Source organism: Nothoprocta perdicaria, unplaced genomic scaffold (genome assembly GCF_003342845.1).
Source record: "Nothoprocta perdicaria isolate Ctin4 unplaced genomic scaffold, notPer1 scaffold_85, whole genome shotgun sequence".
Taxonomy (NCBI): domain Eukaryota; kingdom Metazoa; phylum Chordata; class Aves; order Tinamiformes; family Tinamidae; genus Nothoprocta; species Nothoprocta perdicaria.
This window is the reverse complement of record NW_020456143.1, coordinates 343,385-367,148: the sequence shown is the minus strand read 5'-3', so window position 1 is coordinate 367,148 and position 23,764 is coordinate 343,385. Positions and strand designations below refer to the sequence as shown.

At 36.7% G+C, this 23,764-nt stretch overlaps 1 protein-coding gene across 1 annotated transcript in view; it reads left to right on the top strand.

Annotated features, from left to right (window-relative positions):
• Nucleotides 1-23,764, top strand: part of SEMA3C (semaphorin 3C) — a 114,923-nt gene that overhangs the window by 59,816 nt on the left and 31,343 nt on the right. Inside the window, exons 3-10 of the mRNA XM_026052211.1 lie at nucleotides 3,167-3,327; nucleotides 5,929-5,991; nucleotides 9,515-9,634; nucleotides 13,411-13,501; nucleotides 17,742-17,861; nucleotides 19,957-20,099; nucleotides 21,996-22,110; nucleotides 23,104-23,173. Of these exons, the coding sequence (XP_025907996.1) occupies nucleotides 3,167-3,327; nucleotides 5,929-5,991; nucleotides 9,515-9,634; nucleotides 13,411-13,501; nucleotides 17,742-17,861; nucleotides 19,957-20,099; nucleotides 21,996-22,110; nucleotides 23,104-23,173 (883 nt within the window). The remainder of the gene's footprint in view (nucleotides 1-3,166; nucleotides 3,328-5,928; nucleotides 5,992-9,514; nucleotides 9,635-13,410; nucleotides 13,502-17,741; nucleotides 17,862-19,956; nucleotides 20,100-21,995; nucleotides 22,111-23,103; nucleotides 23,174-23,764) is intronic.

Genomic DNA, 23,764 nt, shown 5'->3' with positions numbered 1-23,764 from the left:
TTTATGTGGTGRGTTGCAAAGATAATTAAAAAGTAARTGCTTACCTCTCTAATTGTTGGTAAGCTGTATGCTATGCACACAGAGAACTCCCAAGCATYGAAATCTTCCAAAATGTGTAGTTGAAAAATAAAAATAGTTCTGTGGAGAGAGTTCTCTGAAGCTTGTGGATCTTGTTGTTGTTAGAAGGGAAGMCAGCTACATAACCTGTCCTTTTAGGAATCAAATTTGTATCAGTTTTATCTGGGGAAAGCGAAAACTAAATTCACTGGCCTACAGAAAAAGGGTGAAMAAAGATTATTCTTGTATGATTAAGGAAGAGTTATTTACATATGGGGTATATTACAATYTTTAGTTGGCAAGCAAAAGTATTAATATTCAGAGAGTGTTAAGTGGCTTAACTGTCTGCRATATCATTCTCCATTCAGGGTTTACTGCTTTGAGAATGTCTGGCTAAATTCCCAAAATATGAAACAGAATTTGCCTGGAAGGCCAATTAAATGTTTAGATAATTGTTTTAGAAAAATTTTAGGAGATAAAAGAGAATGTGGAAGACTTTACAGTGTCTCTCCACCCTTGCTGTGTCCAAGTAATAGCATCTAGAATAGTAAATCTTTAAAAAAATCTATTTTCCTCTATTTCTATTTAAAATACTCTATTTTAAAAAAGTCTCTGTTAACAGAGAGAAAAATTTGATCAACTATAAATTCCCTCCCCRCTTGCTTGAGGACACATAAAAGACCGGTAAACTGTAGGCTTAAGCAATGAWGAAATAAAAGTAACAAAACTGTTTGAGATTATACCTTTTAGCACAGTGTTCTACTGCAGTATAGGGCTTTCCTTCATATGGATTCTTTGAGTTTCCATAGGCTTGTGACATGCATAAAGTGTTCTCCTAATTATCAGCTTGGCTGAGGCAGATTTCCCTTTAGGGAAATACAAAGGATATTATTATTGTAAAGCAATTAAAACCATCCAAACAATTTCCATAAATGAGTATCATGAAAAATCAAGTATCTAGGTATGTCTGTGTTTACAACAAGTAATGCAATCTTGATCCTCTACTAAGATGTCAATCACAGGGTTATTGTTTTTTCTAAAATCACTGAAGCTCTAATGAGGGGCACTGCAGTGCATTTAACAAGCCCATGGGCAGCATTATCTGGGAAGCTGCTTCCCCCACCATCGTCTATCTGTGGTTTTCTGCTATATCAAATTTACGATTATGGAAAGGTTGAGTTTCACCTTACAGCTGCCAAATCTAACAGCAAAATCCAAAGGGCCACCAGGAAAAGTGATGAGAGCAAGAATCTCAGGCTTGTTGTGAAAGGGCAGTCCAAAAATTTCAGAGATGTCAAAGGGCTGCACTATACAGTTGATTCCCCAGATGCCTCTGGGGAAGCAGATACAAATCCCAGCCTCAAAACTTACAGAGGAGATTTTTAAAATTAAGTAAAAGAACTGATTCCTGAAAGATGTAAAAATAGGTTGTAAACATTGCATACAATGTAGTCAGTGTTCATATGCATTTAATGACTATAGCTTCAAATTACATTTTCAAGTACAAACACTGAATCTTGTTTATTTTTTGTTGAAAAACATGAAATAGAAATATTTTCAATATTAAATTCATGTGAGCAACAAAGCTACTGAAATTCTTCAGAAGTTTAAGTGAACATAAACATAACTTAACAGAAGATATTTTTCATCTTTCTGCAAAATCATTTGACAATTGTGATAAAAAGTGTATCAATGCAAATCATATTTCATTAACTGTTCTTTCAGTCATTAGATCAGTAGTAGGCAAAAGTCCCAAGACTGAAGCCTTTGGCTAAACCTAGTCTACAGCTGATCAAAATTTGTTCCCCAGTAACTTTCAGATATGAAAATATGCTTCCAGCTAAATACAAGTTCTTCAGAAAAGTCATTCTTCCTGCAGAAAAAAAAAAAAACTTTTTTTTTCCTTGTTAATGATGCAAAAATCTGGAAATGTTTCTGTTTGGAGAGGTTTCTCTGATTTTCCAGTCCACATAAATCTAGTTATCTGGAAGACTTAGATGATCAATTTTAAATTAATCATTTATCTTTAATGTATATTTAATTAGCAAAAACTTAGTTTTTAACAAAAGCTAACCAGCTTTTAGCAACAGTGATAAGCTACATTCTCTCAGATACTCAGCTTTACAAAAGGGCTGTGGACTCCATTCCAGATTTACGAATAAAGGAATGTTTTTCCTGCCATTTTCAGATGCACTGTATACTTGCCACTCTTTTAAAGGAAACAAATCCAGTAGTAATGCTGAGGTGGTAAGAAAGCATAATTATAACTTAAATATTTGAATAAGGAAAAAATTATTGAAATATGATTTTGCATTCTCAACTGTTGATAAATATCGCTTCTGTAATTACTAAGGAGAAAAGAAATGTGAATGGAGGCCAAAATATATTGGCCAAGCGAAGACAGGAAGGCTGATCTTACATTTCAAATGCTTGTACTATTCCAGTTACAGGCCCAATCCTGCACTACAGAGATCAAAGGATGGTTTTCACTTCACTTCAATGAAGAAATCTTTTATGTGGGAAAAAAAAAAAAAGAGTTAAATCTACAGTTCTGATGGATTGGTTCAAATGCCATAAACAAACACCTGAATAAATGGACCCGTTTAAGCTTGGGTTAATGCATTTTCCCCCTTCTTTAAAATAAACCATGTATGGTGATGAAGGAAAAAAAAAAGCTGCCAATTATTGAGATCTATTCTTGGTGAACCAAGCAGAAAAGCTAAGAGCTAAGAGCTTTTCTGCTATGAAATACAAATAAACTGTGCTCAGGTAGTTTTGATTGATCTTAAGGCTGTCACAGATTTTAAAATGTATTGAATCCATTGATTAATATATGATCTGCCATAAAAGCCACAGCTGTAAATAATTAGTCTGTTAAAATAAGAATTCATTATCTGAATGAAGAAAATAATGACTGATTTTTAGAGGATATGTCTAATTACTTAACCTACAAGAACAATGCATTTTAATCAGGGTGTGCGAGGAGAAGTTTTGTTCTCTCACTGCCCATGCTTGTGTTCAAAGGATTCTTTATTTAAAATTATATGCATTTATGAGCTAAGAAAGGCAACTGAACTTCTTTACTAACTTGTCATCTTTATAATTACAGAGCTGCAAGAAACTAAGACCTCCGAATATTACAGAATATCTCACAGTCCCCTGGATTACAGGATATTATTTATGGATGAAGATCAGGACAGGATCTATGTGGGCAGCAAGGATCATATTTTGTCTTTGAATATTAATAATATAAGCCAGGACCCTCTCAGTGTAAGTTCAGCATTTATTTGCTTTTATTTTGAGAATCCAAAATCTTTTTACTGARTGTCTTTCTTTTTAAGAGGAAAAAATTGTATTTCATTAGTTTGCATCCATCAGTAGCCCTGCCTCACACCTTATGGAACTGTTAGTACTTGTTTTATGTGTAATACAAGTTGAAGGAAATATTAACATGTTTGTACCTCGGGCAGTGCTTTTGACCAGTTTACTAGTTTCAAAGTGTCATTCAGCATGGCTTGRCCTCAGAAGCAAAATTCATATGATTTGATGGAGATGAAATTTTTCCTGTCTTCCTGACACTTCATGATAATTTAGAAATGCACTTTGAAAACAAGCCTTTTATCAAAAACATATTGCTAAATGCTCTCTTTTTCAGGYCACAAGGAAAAAATAACCAGATAGAGCTGGCATGAACCTCCAAGTGTATTTGTTTTTGTTTCCTACTTGGAAGCCTAATCCCTGAGCTGTGTTTCAACGTTTGTTATGTCTGTGTCAGCCCTTGCCCTTCATCTGGATAGCTGGGACATCTCTAGTTTGCATTTTGTAGACACCATGACCCTAATCTCACTCTTGTTGCTGTCCCATATTTTGGCTCCTTCTCTAACTTACTGAGATGCTGTTTTCTAAGAACACTGTACATCCTTAGACACTGTAGCGGGCAGCCTGCATATGAAAAGAATGCACTTAAAAAAAAAATCCCCCAGTTTCTCTCTAATTCTCTTATTTTCTCTTATATTCTCTTAAGAAAACAATTTCTTGACAGTGAGAAAGACAGAGCCGTGGAACAGGCTGCCCAGAGAGGTTGTGGAGTCTCCTTCTTTGGAGATCTTTAAAACCCGCYTGGACGCAGCCCTGTGCCCCGTGCTCTAGGTGACCCTGCGTGTGCAGGGGGTTGGTCTAGATGATCTCTGAGATCCCTTCCAACCATTCAATGATTCTRTGATTTCCAGATGAAATTCAAATCCAGCTTCTCTGTTTTTAAAGTAAGTCAATTGAAGAAGTATTTGTGTGGCCAGAAGCCTGACTTAAGATATTACCACCTTACAGACCATGCCTAGCCTTTAAACTATCAAAGCTACAATACTACCTTCAAAAGTGCAGCTAGGCTTTGTTTTACTAAATTCATTGTATCCTTTGGTCTGTGGGCATTACTGCTGTGTCTCAGGGAACGGGGGTCAGAGACACCTAGCTTGAGAGTGATTAGGAACACTTAAATTAGGCTTTGCTTGGTTTCACCTTCTGGACATGTCTGTTGACCTGAATTGATTGTGGTTAGAGTCTAGGGAGACCAGCTGTCTGCCATATGCATCCTATGGTGGGAACATGTCCTGCTTCCTCCTCATATTACAGTAATCTCCATCTGTAATGGAGCGACCTTCTTTGATCTGAAATAGCATGTCTAACCTTTTGGATAGTTCACAGCTCATCAGTGATTCTGCTCCCTTTACCTGGAAACCTGTGCCGTTCCCGCTTTGTGCATTTCAGCCCTCTCATAATATGTTGCTTTTAATTCTGTAAGAAGTTCAGTTTCATAGACGTGCATCTTTTGTACAAAGTATATTCTGCAGTATAAAGCTGTAAGGCATTTTAATGATCCATTTGGGCACAGAAAAAAAAAAAAAAAAAAAATCATCAATCAAAAGCAAAAGCCCAAAGCTGTCTTTATACAAAATGTTTTCAGGCTCCACCACTTATTAGATTTCTGAGGAGTTGTTTCTAATGGATGTCCTTTGTATTCCGAAATCAAATAAATAATGGAGGAAGCTCAAAAACTTCAGTGTGAGTGTATAGAATTTGGCTAAACATCCAGAGATGGAGGTACTTTTAAAAAAGTTGTGTGCAGTGGAAAGTTTACTAAATTCAGCTGGAAATCTTAATATTTTAAGCAGATTTGATCATAAGATATTCAAACCTTTACTTTTAAAGTGAAAAGTTATTAAAGAACTTAAGCAGTATGCAGTGAGAACAATGTCTAGAAGTTGAGTAAAAGTAAAGAAGTTGAACAGTACCTAAGATGATGAAGATTAAAATCGGTCTTATATACAAGCAATGAGAACATTAAAAGCTTTTATTCAAGTTCAGTTCTAACAAAGACTAAATAAATTAACTTACCTCTAAAATGTGTAATAATATTTGGGCCAAATAGCATAAATCAGACTCTCTTTACTGAATTTAAAAAAGTTATTGGCCAAGGACCTTCTGCACTATTTTATTTCATTCTAATTTTCATTTATGAATGAAAATATTTTTGTCCTAGAATGAAGATGCAAAATCACAGAATCACAGAATCACAGAATATTTAAGGTTGGAAGGGACCTCTACAGATCATCTAGTCCAGCCTTCCTGCTCAAGCAGGCACACCTAGAGCATGTGGCACAGGGTGGCATCCAGGTGGGTTTTGAAGACCTCCAGAGTAGGAGACTCCACAACCTCCCTGCACAGCCTGTTCCACTGCTCTGTCCACTGCTCAAAAGCTCTCAAAATACTGTATTTTTGTTCTAAATTATGCAATGCGATAATCATTGAACTTTCTTTTATTAAAAAGAAACTAGATAATAATAAGTTACTTAAAATTTACTTCTTTGCTCACAGATTTTCTGGCCAGCATCAGCAAACAAGGTTGAAGAGTGCAAAATGGCTGGCAAAGATCCTACGGTAAGTTATAATACACAGGCGCATGCACCCAAAAACACAAATTACGTATTTGGCATATAAAGCAAGAACACCTTGAGAGATTCACAGATTCACAGAATATTTAAGGTTGGAAGGGACCTCTACAGATCATCTAGTCCAACCTTCCTGCTCAAGCAGGCACACCTAGAGCATGTGGCACAGGGTGGCATCCAGGCGGGTTTTGAAGACCTCCAGAGTAGGAGACTCCACAACCTCCCTGGGCAGCCTGTTCCACTGCTCTGTYACCCTAACAGTAAAGAAGTTGCTCCTCACCTGGAGACGGAACTTCTTATGCTTCAGCTTGTGGCCATTACCCCTCGTCCTATCGCGGGCCACCAGTGAGAACAGCCTGTCCCCTTCCTCCCTGCATTCTCCCTTCCTGAACTTATACATATTAATCATATCCCCTCTGAGCCTTCTCTTCTCCAGAGAAAACAGGCCCAGCTCACTCAGCCTCTCTTCATACGAGAGATGTTCCATTCCCTTRATCATCCTGGTTGCCCTTCTCTGGACCCTCTCCAGAAGCTCCACGTCCTTCCTATACTGGGGCGCCCAGAACTGAACACAGTACTCCAGGTGCGGCCTCACCAGAGCTGAGTAGAGGGGCAGAATCACCTCCCTTGACCTGCTGGCAACACTCCTCCTGATGCAGGCCAGGATSCCATTGGCCTTCTTGGCCACGAGGGCACACTGCTCACTCATGGTTAACTTAGTGTCAACCAGGACTCCCAGGTCCCTCTCCGTGGAGGTGCTTTCCAGCAGGTCCACCCCTAATCTGTACTGATGCCTGGGGTTATTCCTCCCCAGGTGCAGGACCCTGCACTTGTCCTTATTGAACCTCATGAGGTTCCTCTCTGCCCAACTCTCCAGCCTGTCCAGGTCCCTCTGGATAGCAGCACAGCCCTCCGGAGTGTCGGCCACTCCACCCAGCTTGGTGTCATCCGCAAACTTGCTCAGGGTGCATTCCATGCCCTCGTCCAGGTCATTGATAAACAAGTTGAACAGCACTGGGCCCAGCACTGACCCCTGGGGGACACCACTGGCCACAGGCCTCCAACTGGACTCGGCCCCATTTATGACCACCCTCTGAGCTCTGCCATCCAGCCAGCCCTCGATCCACCGCACCGTGCAGCCAAAAGCAAATGAAAGAGGTGTTTGTTTCACCTTTTTAAATATTCTGCAGGCCAAATGATAAAGTGAATTTATGAAAAATCATGCTGTGTAAACACTATATACCTTCAGACTTTGGCAAATGGAAAAAATTTCCTTACCTGCCATTTCTTTCTTGCAACTAGTAGATTTAGAAGATAATATCATTCAAGGTATGTTGTGGAGATGGTCCTGAATAATTTAGAATTAAATATCTATATGTGTACTGGCTGTCTGGCTGTCCCTACGGATGGGATCTTAACAAATGGATGGTACCTGTCTACACAGCATGCAGCACTTGTCACAGAAAAATGCCAAAGCCTCTTTTTATTGATTCCATAAAGCAATATCCATATATTTATCTGGCAACCACTATTTTTTCTAGAAACAGTTAAAGACGACCATCTGAAATCATGGAAAATGGCAACCCCAGAGAGGTTGTATTGAGATGTCCTACACCAAAGCCTGAATCTATAAGCAAACGCCTTCCAAGGCTCCTAAATCAGATGATAATTTCTCAAAGTTCTCTCTATAGACAATAGATAAGAAATGAGCAATCTAGAAGACCCAAAACAGTACAATCTGGTCATACAGTATACCAGATAGTGTATTTGGTAGAATAGTGTATAATCATTGTTTCCTTCCTAAAGTAATTTGGTTTTACAGCCTGCATATACATAAATTTTCCTCACCAGAGACAGTGAAATTGTAAGAGAATGCAGAAAGCCATAAAAGTCAAAGTCTTTTGACTGTTTACCATTACAACACTGCCTATCACACTTTTATCTCTAGCTCTTTTGTTTCTAGCTCTAGCTCTCTAGATATAACGGTTTTAAAAGGGATATATGAGTAGGAAAGCATTTTGGCATGATATGTTATTTATATACTGAAGGTGAATAAGTGTCTCGTTTTTTTTCCCTTTCCACAGCCATAATGTGGATGGGTAATACTGCTGAAAAAGTCCTAATTTAAATAGCAAACTATTGCTAAAGTCACTTCTGAGCCAAAGACATCTGTATATGAGAGAATGGAAAAGGTTAGGAACAACTCTCAGCTTTAGAGAAACAATATATTTTGATTAGTTTAAAAGATTTTGCTGATACAGCAAGAGCAAACACATTATTGATGATGCAGTTTCACTCTAAAGAAACTCTTTCTTTGAACACCAAATAGCTTACAATCATACACCACATTCCAGTGTCCTAGTAGAGTACCAACTCTTGCTGAACTGAACTGTTGTTTGGTCAAGATGAATTAACTCCACTGATTTTTTTCCTGAAAATGTTTGATGACCACAGTTTCTCAAGCTATATTCACAAAAAAAAAAAAAAAAAAAACACTTTTCTTCCAACCGGTAGAGATTTGGCTGGTTGAATATGAAGGTAGATCTGGGATCTCAGAAAAACATAAAGAAAAAAAGTCTGTTTTTTTAACCTAAACTACATTAACAGCTGATCATGGTGAGAAAGGCATGAACAAGAAGAGAAAGGAGTATAAACCTTGGTAAATTGTTTGTTAGTGTGTGTGACTAATGTGCTGTTTCAATTTTCATGACTGCTTGAAGATGGTACCATTGATCTGTGCCAAGATGCGGCAACAATTAATTCTGAATTTGTTCATGTAACAYGCTGCTCTGAGATTTAATATTTTGGAAATGAACTCGTTGCGCAAATACRGGATCTGAGATTTGGGTTTGCTTTGGTTTTAATTATTATCTCCAGCTATGATGAAATAAAATAGGAGAAAAAAAGAGACTCTATTAAATAATCTTCCTTAGGTAGCTTCTTGTTTTCCTGCAGAGTTTCTGTTTGTTCCAGTCATTCAGGGTCTGTGAATGGAAATCAGATTATTGTGTGATAATGAGAAAGCTATGTTCACCCCTCTGTCACTCCTCTCCAATGCCCTATCCATGCCCCATTCCCAGACTGCACAGAATGGCAAGGAAAGAAAACAGAAGTCTGCAGCTGTTGAAATCCAGTGACTGCCAAACTCAGTAACTGTTTTCCTGCTTCATCTTTCTTTCTTACACAGAAAGCAAAGGGATAACCCTTTACTGGAGCTTCCCAGCACTCTATCCCTCCTCCAGATCCCTCAGAAGACCATGCCATAAAGCAAGTTGGCTAGACGCCTTGAGGGGAGGTTAATCCTTTAGCTTTGTAAAGAGCATAAAAAAGMTGAACTAAATTTATATTAATGTGGCTAGTTACAATAAGCTGTATTGTAAAACATGTGTTTACAAGGACAATATTAAAATTTTAGGACACTATTAAAATTACCACCTGTTTTGATTCCCTAGAGTTCCCAATATCTAATAATGTTTGCCAACATGAAATTSTGTTGTCTGTATTCCCTGCAGCATGGCTGTGGAAATTTTGTGCGCGTGATACAGTCCTACAACCGCACACACCTGTATGTTTGTGGTAGCGGAGCCTTCAGCCCCGTGTGTGTGTATGTCAACAGAGGGCGCAGGTCTGAGGTGGGTCCCTTCTTGTTTCATCTCCTCCTTTTTGGTCTTTTTAGTGCTATGCAAAACTCAAAATTTTGGTACTTCAAAAATCTGTGATCAAATAGAAAAAAAACCAAAGATCTTGTAATGATCCTGTTGCCAGCAAGATTAAAAGTCATCCTCAAAAACTGTGCTCAGATATGACACTCATCTTGTGTCATAACTGAATAATCACTTAAAATATTGGGATATTTTCAACAAGAACATCTTATTTTATCTGATTTATATTTTCAGAMTTTTGAAATTTGTCAAGAAATACTTGCAAAGAAAGAGACAGTTGTATAAAAGGCAAATTAGGCAGTTTGTGAGCTTCTTATGCATTACCTACTGATTCCTGGAAGAAGCATTTAAGTTGATTAACTATTCAGCTGTATGACTGTTTGCTGGACTTCAGCTTAATGTCAGTTAGGTACAACCCCACTATAGGTCTTATTCCCAGGGAATTTTCATCTCCAGCAGAAGTTCTGCCCCAGTGGATTCTGTCAGGATGAAGTTAGCAAGTTTTCTGCTCACTGTTAGATCCTCACGGGTGTAAATCTCATTTTCTCTAAATAGGTCTTCAATTTTTCTGTATTCAGTTTAACTGTGTATTTTAAATATACAAAGTACCAGATGTTTCATAAATACATTGTCCACAGTTCATSCTTTGAAAGTGAAATGTTTGTTTATGTGCAAATGTAATAGGTAATAAATTAAGCAAGCAGAGGGAGAAAGGAAAGCATTTATCTGTGATCCAGCACCTCAGTAGCTTTTGGGTTAGATTCATATCCGCAGGCACAGGGGTGTGCTGTATATTTTCCTGTGCAATGTGGAAGCAGATGTGTTAGAAAGCAAGATGAGAGAGTGCAACCTGGACTTCTGCCATGAGAGGGCAACTTTAAAAGCGGAGCTTGCTTCTAAGCAAGACAGTGGGAAATACATCACTGGTTTTATTGGGAGTATGACAGGAATTCTGGCCAAGACCCAGGCCTACTGCAGAGGCTGCCAGGGAGGCGATAAATCAACCTACCTTCTCCAGGTAGGTTTGCACAGGATGATCTCAGCTGCTTTCAGCAGATCGCTATCTGGCTCCAGCCTCCTTCACAGAGGATGTAGTCTGAATCACTGCACCTTCACTCCTAATGAGTTGTCCAGAAGCAGAGGTTCGTCGACCTGGATTTAAAAAGCACAAGCAAGCAGAATTGCTGGAATAAATCCATTCCTCTGCCTTGCATAATCTTCATTAGCTTATTTTGCTTATACTGTGAAACAGAGGCTTGTTTTCTTCAGTTAGCAACTCATTATCCAAATTTGTTCATTGAAAAAATAGTTGAAACATATGAAGTGATCTCATTTGTTTCTAATATATGCAATACTCTTTTATAAGCTTAAGTAGTAGTATCATAATCCAGAAAACTTTTGACTCCTTGATTTTTGGCTTGCTGTACATGAGATTTCTATTGGAGAGGAAAAAAAAAAATACAAGAGACTTCCAGATGATGCAAGATGTTAAATTTCTTAAGTTTAAGATAAAAATACATAACTTCTTAGAAGAGCAGAATTGGCTTCCTTCAGCCTGTCTGTATAGCTACATGCCTATGATCAATTGATTAAATAAACTGATGTTTCAGACGTCTGGAGTCTGTCAGACATTTGACTGTAGGCATTGGAATCTCAAAGCCATTACTACACAGGCCAACAATAGCATAACGGTTTAAAATCAAGTATTTCCTTCTGAGCCTACTGCATATATAAATGCATGCCTAATAAGAAATGCATGCCTAATTAATAGAAAAGAGTGAAGAACTATGTAGTATTGATGAGAAGAGTGAAAACTCTTTTTTCTTCTGCTTTTATCATTTCACCTTGAGTTTTTCATAGTTTTCCATGTGCAGAAGTCCATTTTTGCAGGTGCAAAATTGCTCTTTTTAAAAAGAACATCTGTTTTTCTCTAGCTACTAGCCTGACAGTAAGATTCATATCCAACAGTCATAAGAACTAGTCTTATTTTGTTCTTTTGTCTCCAAAGTGACTTCATCAATGAYACAGAAAGTTTTCCTTATTTATTTAGACGTGCTTCCCTGAAGSAAATTTTGAAAAACAGTTCTTGCTCTGCATACTGGATATTTTGATCTTTGTTAATGACTTTTTAGTCATACAAATGTAAGAGCACAGCAGTTGCAAAAAGCAGCAAATATAATCATTTTGTGAATTAATTACAGAATAACTAAAGAGTTTAATATATATTAAAATGAAATATTATCCTGGGGCAAGTTTAATAGTGCAGTATTGCACATTTTGATTCGGTAAATAGTGGCAGAATATAGTAAATATAGATTAACATCAAACTAGATACTAATCTAGATGTAAAACAAACAAACAAAAAAACCCCAAGATCATAGTAGAAACTTAGTAGTTCTGTTTTATCATTATTTAGAGGGCATATTGCTAAAGTGGCAGATAAGATCTCAGTGATTAAATCAGGCAAAACAGAAGAGAGAGAAAAGAGATAAGGGATAATAAAATACAAGACTTCCTGTTGTAGCAGAGCATTACAGATATGTAGAGTCTGCAATTTATTATCGCCAGATGGCTGCTCAGTGATCTGTGTGGCATCCCAGTTCCATTGTGATTTGCATTAGTAGTGAAAGAGGATATAAGGAGTTGCTTGCTGGCTTTAGTTTAATACCCACAACATTGGTATGTATATCACAAAAGCCTTCCTTTGGATTTTTGGTCAACTATTTTTTCAATTGAAAGTGAGATAAAGTTTTATTGTTTTGTTTCGTTTTGTTTTTCACTCCTATGAAATTGTGTCTTTCATTAAGTAGTCTAAGTTTGTAATAGGATGCTAGGAACAAGTTTTCCAGGTAGTGGGCACTGGCATGTGAGTAGAGGTGCTATAGATCTATATCTACTCCATTACTGTCTGCAATGAATGACTTGGGCCCAAAAGTTCCTTTTTGTTCAGCAAACCTGCACTCTTTCTTTAATATTTATTGGGAACTTGGAAATTAAGAAGTGTGSCAAGATGGAGGTATAGTCCAAAGATGTTCAGTCTGTCTGTATTTCAAGCTGTTGTCCAGATTGTTTATACTTTGCCAAATATATTTCCTATTTATAAATCCCATAAAATATAAATAAAACCCTCTTACAAAGTTTCTTAAACAGCAAAAAAATTCCAAGAGATTTCTGGCTTCAACAAGAGATACTAGTAAATCATCGATCATTATACAACCGGTGCTCTGAGTTTAATCCAAAAAATGGCACTGAATAAAAGAAGTTTGATTTAGGGTTTTGGAGGCTTGATACCCCAGTAAAAAGCAAAATATTTGTACTATAACAAAAAGATTGTCATAAAAGATTTATATTTAACATTCGTTCTAGTAGCTTTACTGTAAATGTTTTGAACCAGTAAAAGTATCACCATGTATTTGTCAAATAAACAATAATTTCAAAAACATACAGTTAATTTTCACAGATGATTTTGTAGTATTATCAGAACAATCAAAGACTCTGAAGTATAACAGAGCTGGAGGAAAATAAAATCTCTATTTCAATATTGGCAATGGGCAACTAGAATCATGAAAATAACTGAGTAAGGGTGAAAAATTTGCCTAAAAAGTTGATACAAATCTGCATGGAAAAGCTAAATTGCAGACAGTCCTGAACTGACCGTTGTTAATGCTGGAAACAGCAAAGCAGAAAAAGTGCTTTATCTGTGAAGGTTTCTGAAATGAGAAGTGACATCAACATCTACATTGCAGGAACAAATCTTCAAGATTGACTCCAAGTGTGAATCAGGGAAGGGACGCTGCTCTTTCAACCCTAATGTGAACACGGTGTCTGTTATGATCAGTAAGTAAAACCACTCTGAGATGTTGAGGTCTAACTCATTGTTATCAGTCACAGTGTGAAATAATGAGATGCCATATATGAGCTGGGCACAGATTTCAGCCTTTGAAAAGCAGGTTGTTGTATTAGTGCTAATGCACAGAAGTTGTTACAAGGTTTACAAGAAGCTAAGGATGTGTGAACAAAATGCAAAAATTAGCTGTTGAGAGAAAGAAGGAGACAAACAGAAAACAAAAGATTGTTGCTTTTCCAGMGTATGCATTTTTTCCCAGGGTTAGTTTCAACTTTCCATTACCCTGTCTAGCATTTCTATTTGAACAGTTTCTGACCTTGTTCATCATGGGCAGTGCTTGTGTCTCATTTAATCATTTGTAACATCTCTGTGCAGACAGGGAAAGGAATCCTCAAGACTTTAGTTTGAATTTCATTTTTCTTGTCATCTCTGCTGTAGAGCCCACCAGCTATTACAAGGCTCTTCATTCCTCAATTGGMTTTATACTCAACCAACTTAGCGATTTTCTTCCATATGAAAGACAGAAAGTRGTACAACTGGCACACTTAAAATATCCTTTTGCATTGCTGGGGACTGTGCTCAGTGACAGGGAGATAATTCCCTTTGCAGTAATTAAGACTGTGCCTATTATACACCCCAGTGCAATTCAGTGGGGAAATATATAAGCTTTGTCTAATCAAAGTCATTAACAAAAGAAATTAAAAAAAAAATAAAAAACCCAGAAGATTAGCCTGTGGACATCCTTGAGGAGCAGCCCAGTGCTCCTCAGTGGGCATACTGAGTCAGTGATTCCCCAAGAAACTCCCCGCTGTCTCACAAACGAGAACTGGGCTAAGTTGTGGCACTTAGATGACTAAACATTGCATTAGTTCATTCGTCTTGCTCAATCAACCCTTTTGTTTCCCCTGTGCTGTCCACTGGCAGGAGTTCCCAGCATCGTGCACGCTGACAGGCCAGCGAGCAGAACAGGGGCCTGCCCAGACGTCTGGGCTGCCCCCAAGCTGTGCTAGCCCTTGTTGAGCTGCGGGTCCTCCTTGCTGCCCTTCACCTTCCCAACACTCTCACAGGCTTCTGCATCCAAAGCCTCGAGATCTGAATATGCACCTAATTCTTGCAATATTCATGACGGCAAAGGGAACACCCAGGGCACAGATTTTTCACACTTCCTTTAGCAAAGAGAATTTAGTGCATGCAGAACACTAGATATTTGACCCCAGGTTTGCAAAGAAGCAGTGTGTGGTTTGTCTGGCATTTGACTGCCACTGAAATCAGTGAGAATTATACATCTCGTTGGACCAGATATTTTCTTAAAAGTTTGGGTCTCATGGAGCATAAGGAAGATATTCTACCATAAATTGATATATTCTATTATCAATATTCTTCAAACTGTAAATTTAAATATTTTTTGATTCCTAATAGCTGATAGTATAAAAGACAAATAATTTCTTTTACAGAGGTATGACCTAAAGGGGAATTCTAATGTTAAGCCTGGAAATGCTGCCAAGATACCTCTCTGACAATTCGTTCCCTTCATGTTTTTATCTCCGTAGTGATCTGTGTTCAGTGTTTAGAGRTACACACTGAGTAAGAAAACATTTGTTCAAATCCAGTGATGGATTAATCCATGGCTCCTCACTACTATTCTGGTCTTATTAAGTGAATTATTATCATTAAAGAATAAAATTTACTCATTCTTTCTAGATTTTATGAAATCTGAGTACAAAGTATACTGTTTCTGAACACTAATTTTTTTTTTTCCTGTAGTAGATTTATGGCAACTTTGTTCATCTTAGTAGACTTTACATTATCTTCCTTGATCCCTGAGTTATGTGACTGAAGAGACCTCCCTCTGTGTTGGACACATCTTTTATGATGTAATTCATCTCCAAGGTTTAAATTATTCAACAGAGGTCATATCCTTTTTTAAGACTTTCCTACAGATTTCATTATATACTTTTTTTCTCAGAAATCCCTGCAACTACAAGACAAAGTCAYTTCAAAAACATTAAGCTTGAATGAAGTTAGCATCAAAATCCATGCTGGAAAAGATGATTTTATAATTGACAGCATGACCTAAAAATGATGGGGACGAAAGCTGTGGTAGTGAACTCTTGTGAGAGTTATTCTGCAAAAGAAATTCCTGTCTTCAGAAGTTGGGAAATGCTGCTAGACTGGATAACTCTTACACAATAAAAGAACCATTTTTAAATATAGCTGCAATATCTCATGAATTTGGGGCATTACTAACATCCTGCATAACACACAATATGACCTTACAATGAAACAGGAAAGCTGTTTCACTCTTCAGAGGATAAAAACAAATTAGAACTCGGTATGATTTACCATTGTACACTTTTGCATCAAAGCAATAAAAAAATGTGCTTTGATAAAGCCTGCCATAACTCCAGTGTAAGATGTATGTCTTTTTTCCCAACAAGGCTCTGAAGTATTTACATAAGTAGACATACCTCATCAATTCAGTAGTTCCCCAAATAACAAAGAGAAGTAGGGGAAATTAATTGTTCTGTGAAGAAAAAAAAAATCAYTGTGTAATTCAAGAAATTAACTAAAAGGAAGCAGAGCTGAGATATGTCATCTGGTGTGTGATTAGCAAGTAGACTCTTGCTTAAGGAATACCTGATAGAGTTTACATGTAACAGGATTAAAAATTAAAAATTGTCGTTGTCATCAGTTCTATGTGTATATGTGCATACAAAGCACTGAGAATTAGTGAGAAGTATAAGTCTGATTTCTTTCAACTAACTTACTTCATCAGAATAAAGCTTTGATAGTTTAAGGCAATGAGGCTGATATACAGAAACTAATTATTCGTATCGACCTAACTGTTTAAGTTAGTACTAAGTATTGATCATTCTTTTCATTATGTATTTGGGGTGTAAATTTTTCACAGACAAGCAGCAAACACACTGTTTAAGTCTTTGTACTTTTCCACCCCAAGAGAATGAGTTCACCTGGGTATGAATGTTCTCTTCCCTRGGAGAGACAAAAGCAGAATGGCTGCAATATCCACTAGCTGATCTGTAGGAGTTCAGCCTGGGCTGTAACCAGTAGTAGAAAAACACAGTCTCAAGGATTTAATTCTGTCACGTGCCAATAGTCTTCCATATTGATGTGTGCAAACACACACACACACACACACACACACACACACACACACATCAAAGCTTTAAAATAGCCTCTAGCACTTTAGAACCTGTGACTCTTGCCAGATTGACCACACTCTCTGGGTAGTGCAGGAATTCAGACAAAAACATCAATCAAAGGACCCAGCTGTACTGGAATGTATTCAGCCACCACTCCCACTCTGAAAGTTGAAGTTTATTTTAGCTACTGTTTTTTACTCTGGGGTTTCATTGCCATTAGTCAGTGGAAATTGCTTGGTTAATCATGGAATGGAAAATGATAGCATATGTAATTATAATTATACATATATATTTATGCATACACACACACAAACACAGATATACAGTCAGACAGATGGACTGAATTTTCAGTCCTGTATTGGGAGGACAGAAGTTTGTAATTCTGTTAATGGGTTTCATGTCTAATTCTGCTCATACAAAATAGACCTATACTTAGAATCAAGTATATAAAAGAGGGCAATTGTTGCACCATATTACTCTGAGTAAAGTTCAATAAGATGATTCTCTGGCCTCTGCAATACTGAAGTCAGCTTGAGGCTGCCTGGGGCAGCCTTGAGAATACTCTTGGTAGAAACTGGCATGGGGCCATTGACTGCAATAGATGTTGTGCCAGTTACACCAGCAATAAATTCAGCYCAGTCATTTTGTCTACTCCTATAAGAAAAAAAAAAAGCTTTTCTAAGCACTTACATAAAAATTGAATGTGATGCCTTTTGATAAGACTAGTCTGATTTTCCAATGGTACTTAGCCATGAAAGTTCAGTCATTAAAACTTTGAATCAAAGAAAGGCTCACCACATATGTGGTTTTTCAGCCGCATTTAATAATGCAGTTCCCTAGAGTCCTTGAGCAAAATTTGATGATTCTCTTTCAGTCTAGGTTCTGCCTTTGTAAAGCAGAGGAGACATCATTCCTAATTCCTACCACCCAAGATTTAAGTGCACAGACTACTATGCAAATAAAGAGCTGGCAAGAGTTTTAAATAAGCATAGATCACTAAATAGGGATTTCTCAAGAGGCATTTATTTTCTCTTCCCTTCCCCTCCCCTATTTCAATTCTCTGTAGATGAAGAACTTTTTTCAGGAATGTACATTGATTTCATGGGGACAGATGCTGCCATTTTCCGGAGCCTAACTAAACGCAATGCTGTAAGAACCGATCAACACAACTCAAAGTGGCTAAGCGGTAAGTTGGGTTTATTTTAACAAAACTTTTAATCTGTTTTACAGAGGCTATGCTTTGTTTCACTTAAAATAAATAGATTTTATTCTCCCTTCTGAATTCAATTTATAAAGTGAGCCCATGAAGAAGAAATGTTTGCAAACACATGTTGTACACAGTGCAATTCACGTGGTGTGAGGAAACAGAAGATTCACAGCCTCATGGGACACCCCTTCTGGTGGAAAGTGCAGGAAAAACTTTCAAAACACAAAACATCAGGCAGATTGACTTCCAAGGGAGTACTTTTTTCACTGTAAAAGCATAGGACATTGCTTTAAAATAGAATGTATGGTTCTAAGGCCTTTTACCTGAATTACAAACTTTAGTCAATACAGGTTAATCTACCTCTTACGGAGGGCTCACATCCACTTGTACTCAAAATGTATTTAGTAGAGAGTCTTATTATTAGTTAAATCAATAAGAATTTTTGCCATTTATTTCTATGAAAAGAGATTGATTATCAAGACACATTAGGAAATCTGAGTACAATAAACTTAACACATGGCTTCATTGAAGTCAATGTGGAAACTCTCCCTAACTTCACTGATGAGAAGATTTCTTTCAGTGACACTACATTGAATGAAAATGATGGTGGAATCCCTCACTAAAGGCAGATGTCAAAGGTTAGGAGTAAATAACATAATAGTTCAGTTTTAAAAAGCCTTCAAAGTATATTGATATAAACATACTTCAAGTATCTTTAAAACATACTTTAAGTTCTTAAGCAGTTATTAAATGGCAACTTACTTTTGCCATTTATTAGGGTGATTCCTTTAAGTTCTACTCTCTAGTACAGACTCTAGTTACACCTGTGTATRCCTGTAACTGCTACCACAGGATTACAATTTGCTTTTTCAGTATATAAGAGATTCACTATAAAGGGGAAACTGTATCTGTTTTCTAACTTGTTCTTCTATTTTCTACTGTCTTATACACCCATACATACCATAGCATGAATCAGGAAACAATACCATTAAAAATATCTAATTACTGGATAATCTCCCTGATATACATGCTCAGAAGAGGTATTTGACAAGCACAGGTTCTATCCATGTTCTTTTAGAGATAGAATCATGATCCTTGATATAGTAGAGAATGGCCTCATGAGAACACAAAAATGCTACAGTCATGGGCATGAATTTTCCATCAGAGATCAAAGCTTTGAATTAGGGCATTTCAAGATTTTTACTCAATTTCAACCGATCAAGCAATCTTGCATTAACCATAACAGATTAAACAGATTAAACAAGAGGAGGCAAAGGAGAAGATCTTCTGAGGTCTCCCCTGACTTTTTAGTAGATTTTAGCATAGGAAACTGCCAAAAGAAAAGGCAGGTAGTAACTGCAATAGGGCTTGCCTAAAAGAAATGGATTGTAGTAGTACACAGTCACTTGCTAATCACGACGTACTGTTTAAAGGAGAATACTAGTAATAGTACTACTCTGTTTTCTGATCTTAGGTGTATGTATGTCCTTCAAAAATTCCATGCATTCTCTTATTTTTATTACTTTTCTCTCTTTCAGTGCTCCCTTGCAGTGCACGGCATATATGCTTCACTGCTTATCATCCTCTGACACTAACTGAAGGAAACTTTGCTGTAAATCCTGCTGTAAATCCTGCTTTTTTTTTTTTTTTTTTTTTTTTTTTTTAGGGTTCCAAAAGCAACTTTCCTCTCTTATTTATGTATTTTTAATTATCATCTTGTTTATTTTTTCCTAGTGAGTCTTTCAGCTACTTACATTTTCCCTCAAGGAATCTTTCCTAAAGTACCCCGAAAACTCACTGATTTTTCTCCTCTCTTCCTCAAAATCTTTTAGATCCTGCAATGAACTCCTACTTCTGTATTTGAATCACTTTTCTAAAAATCTCATGCAGGATAAAATGAGATGCAGCAGAAATGCTGCTGACTTGAAACCATTTACCTAGTGATGTGAGGCTAGAACTAAGCTCAGCCTGCCACAGCAAAGCATCTATATGCATTATATAGCAATTCCCTAAAGGGATCAGTAATTGTCAAAACATTAACTGCTTATACATCTTTTGTCGTGTTTCATTTCAGAGCCTATTTTTGTGGATGCTCATGTTATCCCAGATGGCACTGACCCCAATGATGCCAAAGTCTACTTCTTCTTCAAAGAAAGACTCACAGACAACAGCGGCAGCACAAAGCAAATTCATTCAATGATTGCAAGAATATGCCCAGTAAGAAATGTTTTGTGTACCGGGTTGCTGTGACAAACAAGTACTGCAATTTGATAAKCTAAATGATTGTTTCATTAAAGTGATTGAAAAGCATTTAATTCATATTAGAAACAAATCTCTGTTTTCACCTTCCACATTCATAATTGAGAAATTACTGAATACACAGTTAGGGCCTCAGCTTGTTATTTAGAACTGGCTATATCTATTCTGTTATGGAAATATAGAAATTGAGGAAATTGTATATTTCCCTGACGGGTTCAGAATAGATATAGCAGTGCTGAATTTCCAAACATACTTTTTTTCGCATGCATCAGGCAGGGGTTTTGTGTAGAAAAACTCAACTATAAAAAAGCTAAGGCTTTCACCCCAAAGACATTTTWTATATATATRTGTGTGTGTGTGTGTGTGTGTGTGCAAATGAAAATATCAGAATCCAGCTTTTAAATAGTTTGATTTAACTTTCAAATATTGCTTTAATTTTTACAGTATTTTTCCTTTCTGCTATCTTACATTGACATATGTATGAGCCTAACTCTAAGAACATGCATGCAGACATTAATCTCAGGAGTTGTGGTTGTGGTCACCACACCCCTCATTTTCTCTTTCTTTTTTTGTATTTATAATCAAGTGTATATGAAAAATAATTGAAGCAGCTATTAATAATTCTTGTGAAATGCAGCTACTTTTTTTTATGGGAACAAAATTGTAAAATGTAAAATTACTGCTAGCCTTTTCATTCTTTCTTTTCGAAAAAGCAGGAATTGTCACGCTTTGTGTGTTCCAGTTCTTTAATCTGGATTTTCTTTAGAATTAGATGTTTGGTTATGTTGTTGTGGAGTATGTAAGGGCACATATTGGATTATATTAAGTTCCTTCTCTGGCAACATGAGGAGACATGTAATCTGTTTCATAATCCCCCTGTTTTTGTGAAGGTGCCCAAAGGCCCTTTTGGGTATTTTGCAAGAAGGTATTTCACAGTATTACATCTGTGTTATTATTSTTACTATTATAATGAGGCACAGATGATGCTGAAAGGCCTCAGACTGTTCAGACTTTAATTGAAGTCAATGACAAATTCCCAAGTCCACAAATATGAATCTGCAGTAGAAATACTCACATGCTATCATATTTAGATATCAAAACCTTTGAGACAGACCAAATAGATTAATACAATGGTGYCAAAAGAGCCCGCTCAAAAAGCTCACTGCGGGTGCCACTAAAAGTCTCATTATTGGTTCCAGGAGCATGAATAGAACAACATGCAAAGCATATTGGACCAATAACATTTATATATTTTCCTCATTGTCCCTTTTTCCTTCTGTGACACTGTGATACACTGTTTCCAAGATGATGCTCTTAGCTAAGACCTTCAACAGCAAAAAGAACCAGGAGGTATCATCACTATGTGTATTTTCAGATTTACTAATTATTCTTTCTCCTTTGCACTGAAGCTCCCTGAGCTAGCTAGCAGTGTGCTCACAGAGATAGCACTAGGAAACAAGTCACATTGAGCATGTATTCTTCAAAGAAATGAAAGAAGAAACATGAGGAGGACTATAAGGCAGAGATTGTTCTCAACTCACTGCTGACTTCCATAATTCTCCATCCATAAAGTAAAATTAATCCGAACGTGCCTGTAGCTTGTTGCTCAAAATGAGGTGTCATCCCAAGTTTGCTAGCCCAGCTGAGAAAATCTCCTCAGAAAATTTGTTTTTGTTCTCAGCCAGGTCTACAGTATTTAGATGAGGAAGGGCTGATTTAGGCTATCTGTTTTTTTGTATTGGATTGTATTTGTAGATGATGATAAGCAGTAATCCCAGAAAAATGTGGGAAAATCCAATAAATTATTAACTGTGTTGTTGTTTTCATTTTAATGAAAATAATATTATTTTCCAGAATGACACAGGTGGTCAACGTAGTCTTGTAAATAAGTGGACAACGTTCTTGAAAGCAAGACTTGTGTGCTCAGTAATGGATGAAGATGGAACAGAAACATACTTTGATGAATTAGGTATAGAAACAGTCTCTATAGAGTTTTACCCTGAACATATTTTACCCTGAACATTTTACCCTGAAYAATCCTCTACCCTTAACATATTGAAGCACTGAAATTTCCACAGTGATATTTGGACCGGTAGAAGTCCATAACAAATTCCTCTTGAAGCTTTTTGACAGAAAACAAAAGATTTCTTCATAACTCTGAGTCATTGGCATTACATCTTTGAACTAAAAAAAAAATTAATGTTAACTTTTTAAAGAATATATACGTAGGGAAATAATATTTAGAAGGAAACACGTAAGTGCTGTCCATTGTTATTTTTCTACTATCTAAGATTATGATAGAAGGTTTTTTTTGATGTATATTTGTTTGAAACTGTTTAATATACTACTGTTTAACATACAGCCTTCTTTTTCGGAGGACTCTATCTGATGGCTTAAGCTAATACTACTGAATGCCCTTACCGGCATTAACAAACATATAATGAATAAATATATTTTCTTGGGATTTATTCAAACATTTATATGTCAGTTCCATATGTGAATCACTGTAGACATTCAATGGCAAGTCTATACAGCAATCATAATAAGGTTTCTTCTCAGTCAAGAATTAATTAAATGTAGATCTTAATCCTTAAATGCCAAAAAACACTGTTACAAAGTTTCAAAATCTGTATTGTCCATGGCTGTGATATACAAAGTCATAGCTCTAAATTTAGGTCGAATGAAATCTGGCTGAGAGAAATGCGAGAAATGGATGCTGAACACATTTGAAAATCTTTGCCTTCTCTCTTCAGAAGGCTAGATAGTGTGCAGTTAATTATAAAATCTGTTTCTCAATGTTCAAGTGCAAGATTTCTGTGTATGGTCCAATCATATGATAAATTTGCTTTTTCCAATTCAAGWCAGAGACAAAACTACTTCAATAGGAATAAAGTCATTGTTTGACTGGAAAATAAACTTAGTGTAACTATTCAGAAACTGGTTTTTTTTTTTTTTCTTACAGAGGATGTGTTTCTTTTGGAAATGGATAACCCCAGAACAACACTTGTGTATGGAATTTTTACAACATCAAGGTAATGTGGAGATTTGAAAAAAATATTACCTTTCAGACCTACTCAATTTTCTATATTTATATAGAAAGAGATGGTTTGTGGTCAAGACTGTTCTTCACAATTCTGTATGTCTCCTGTGATCAGCCTTTCCATGCAGAAGTAAGAGCTTCAGTTCTGAACTTGCAGTGAACTTCTGTGGCATTGGAGATGCTGGATAAAGGAATCCAGCATCTTGAACAAATAAACCTAAAATTCTTAAATGGATTCATACAAATCATTTCCACTTTCTGAGCTGGCATATGACTGCACAGATGGAAGATAATGCATCAACTGCAACTGGCTGCAAAAATACAGTCTTCTGTTGTGTTTGATCACCTCCTTCATCAGTTACCTCTTGCAGCCTTACATTTTTTGTCATCAGTATTAGCTTTATGTCTGGATTAAGGAATGTACTTGGAGCTCCCGAGAATAGTGGAAGTACTAGATACATCTAACTTTGCTGAAACCATCAATCAAGATAGACCTGATGGACATCCAACATAATCTGCCATGCCTTCCCTTTTTTTTTTTTTTTTTTTTTTTTTGTTCTAATACAGAGTATTTCTTTTTTCT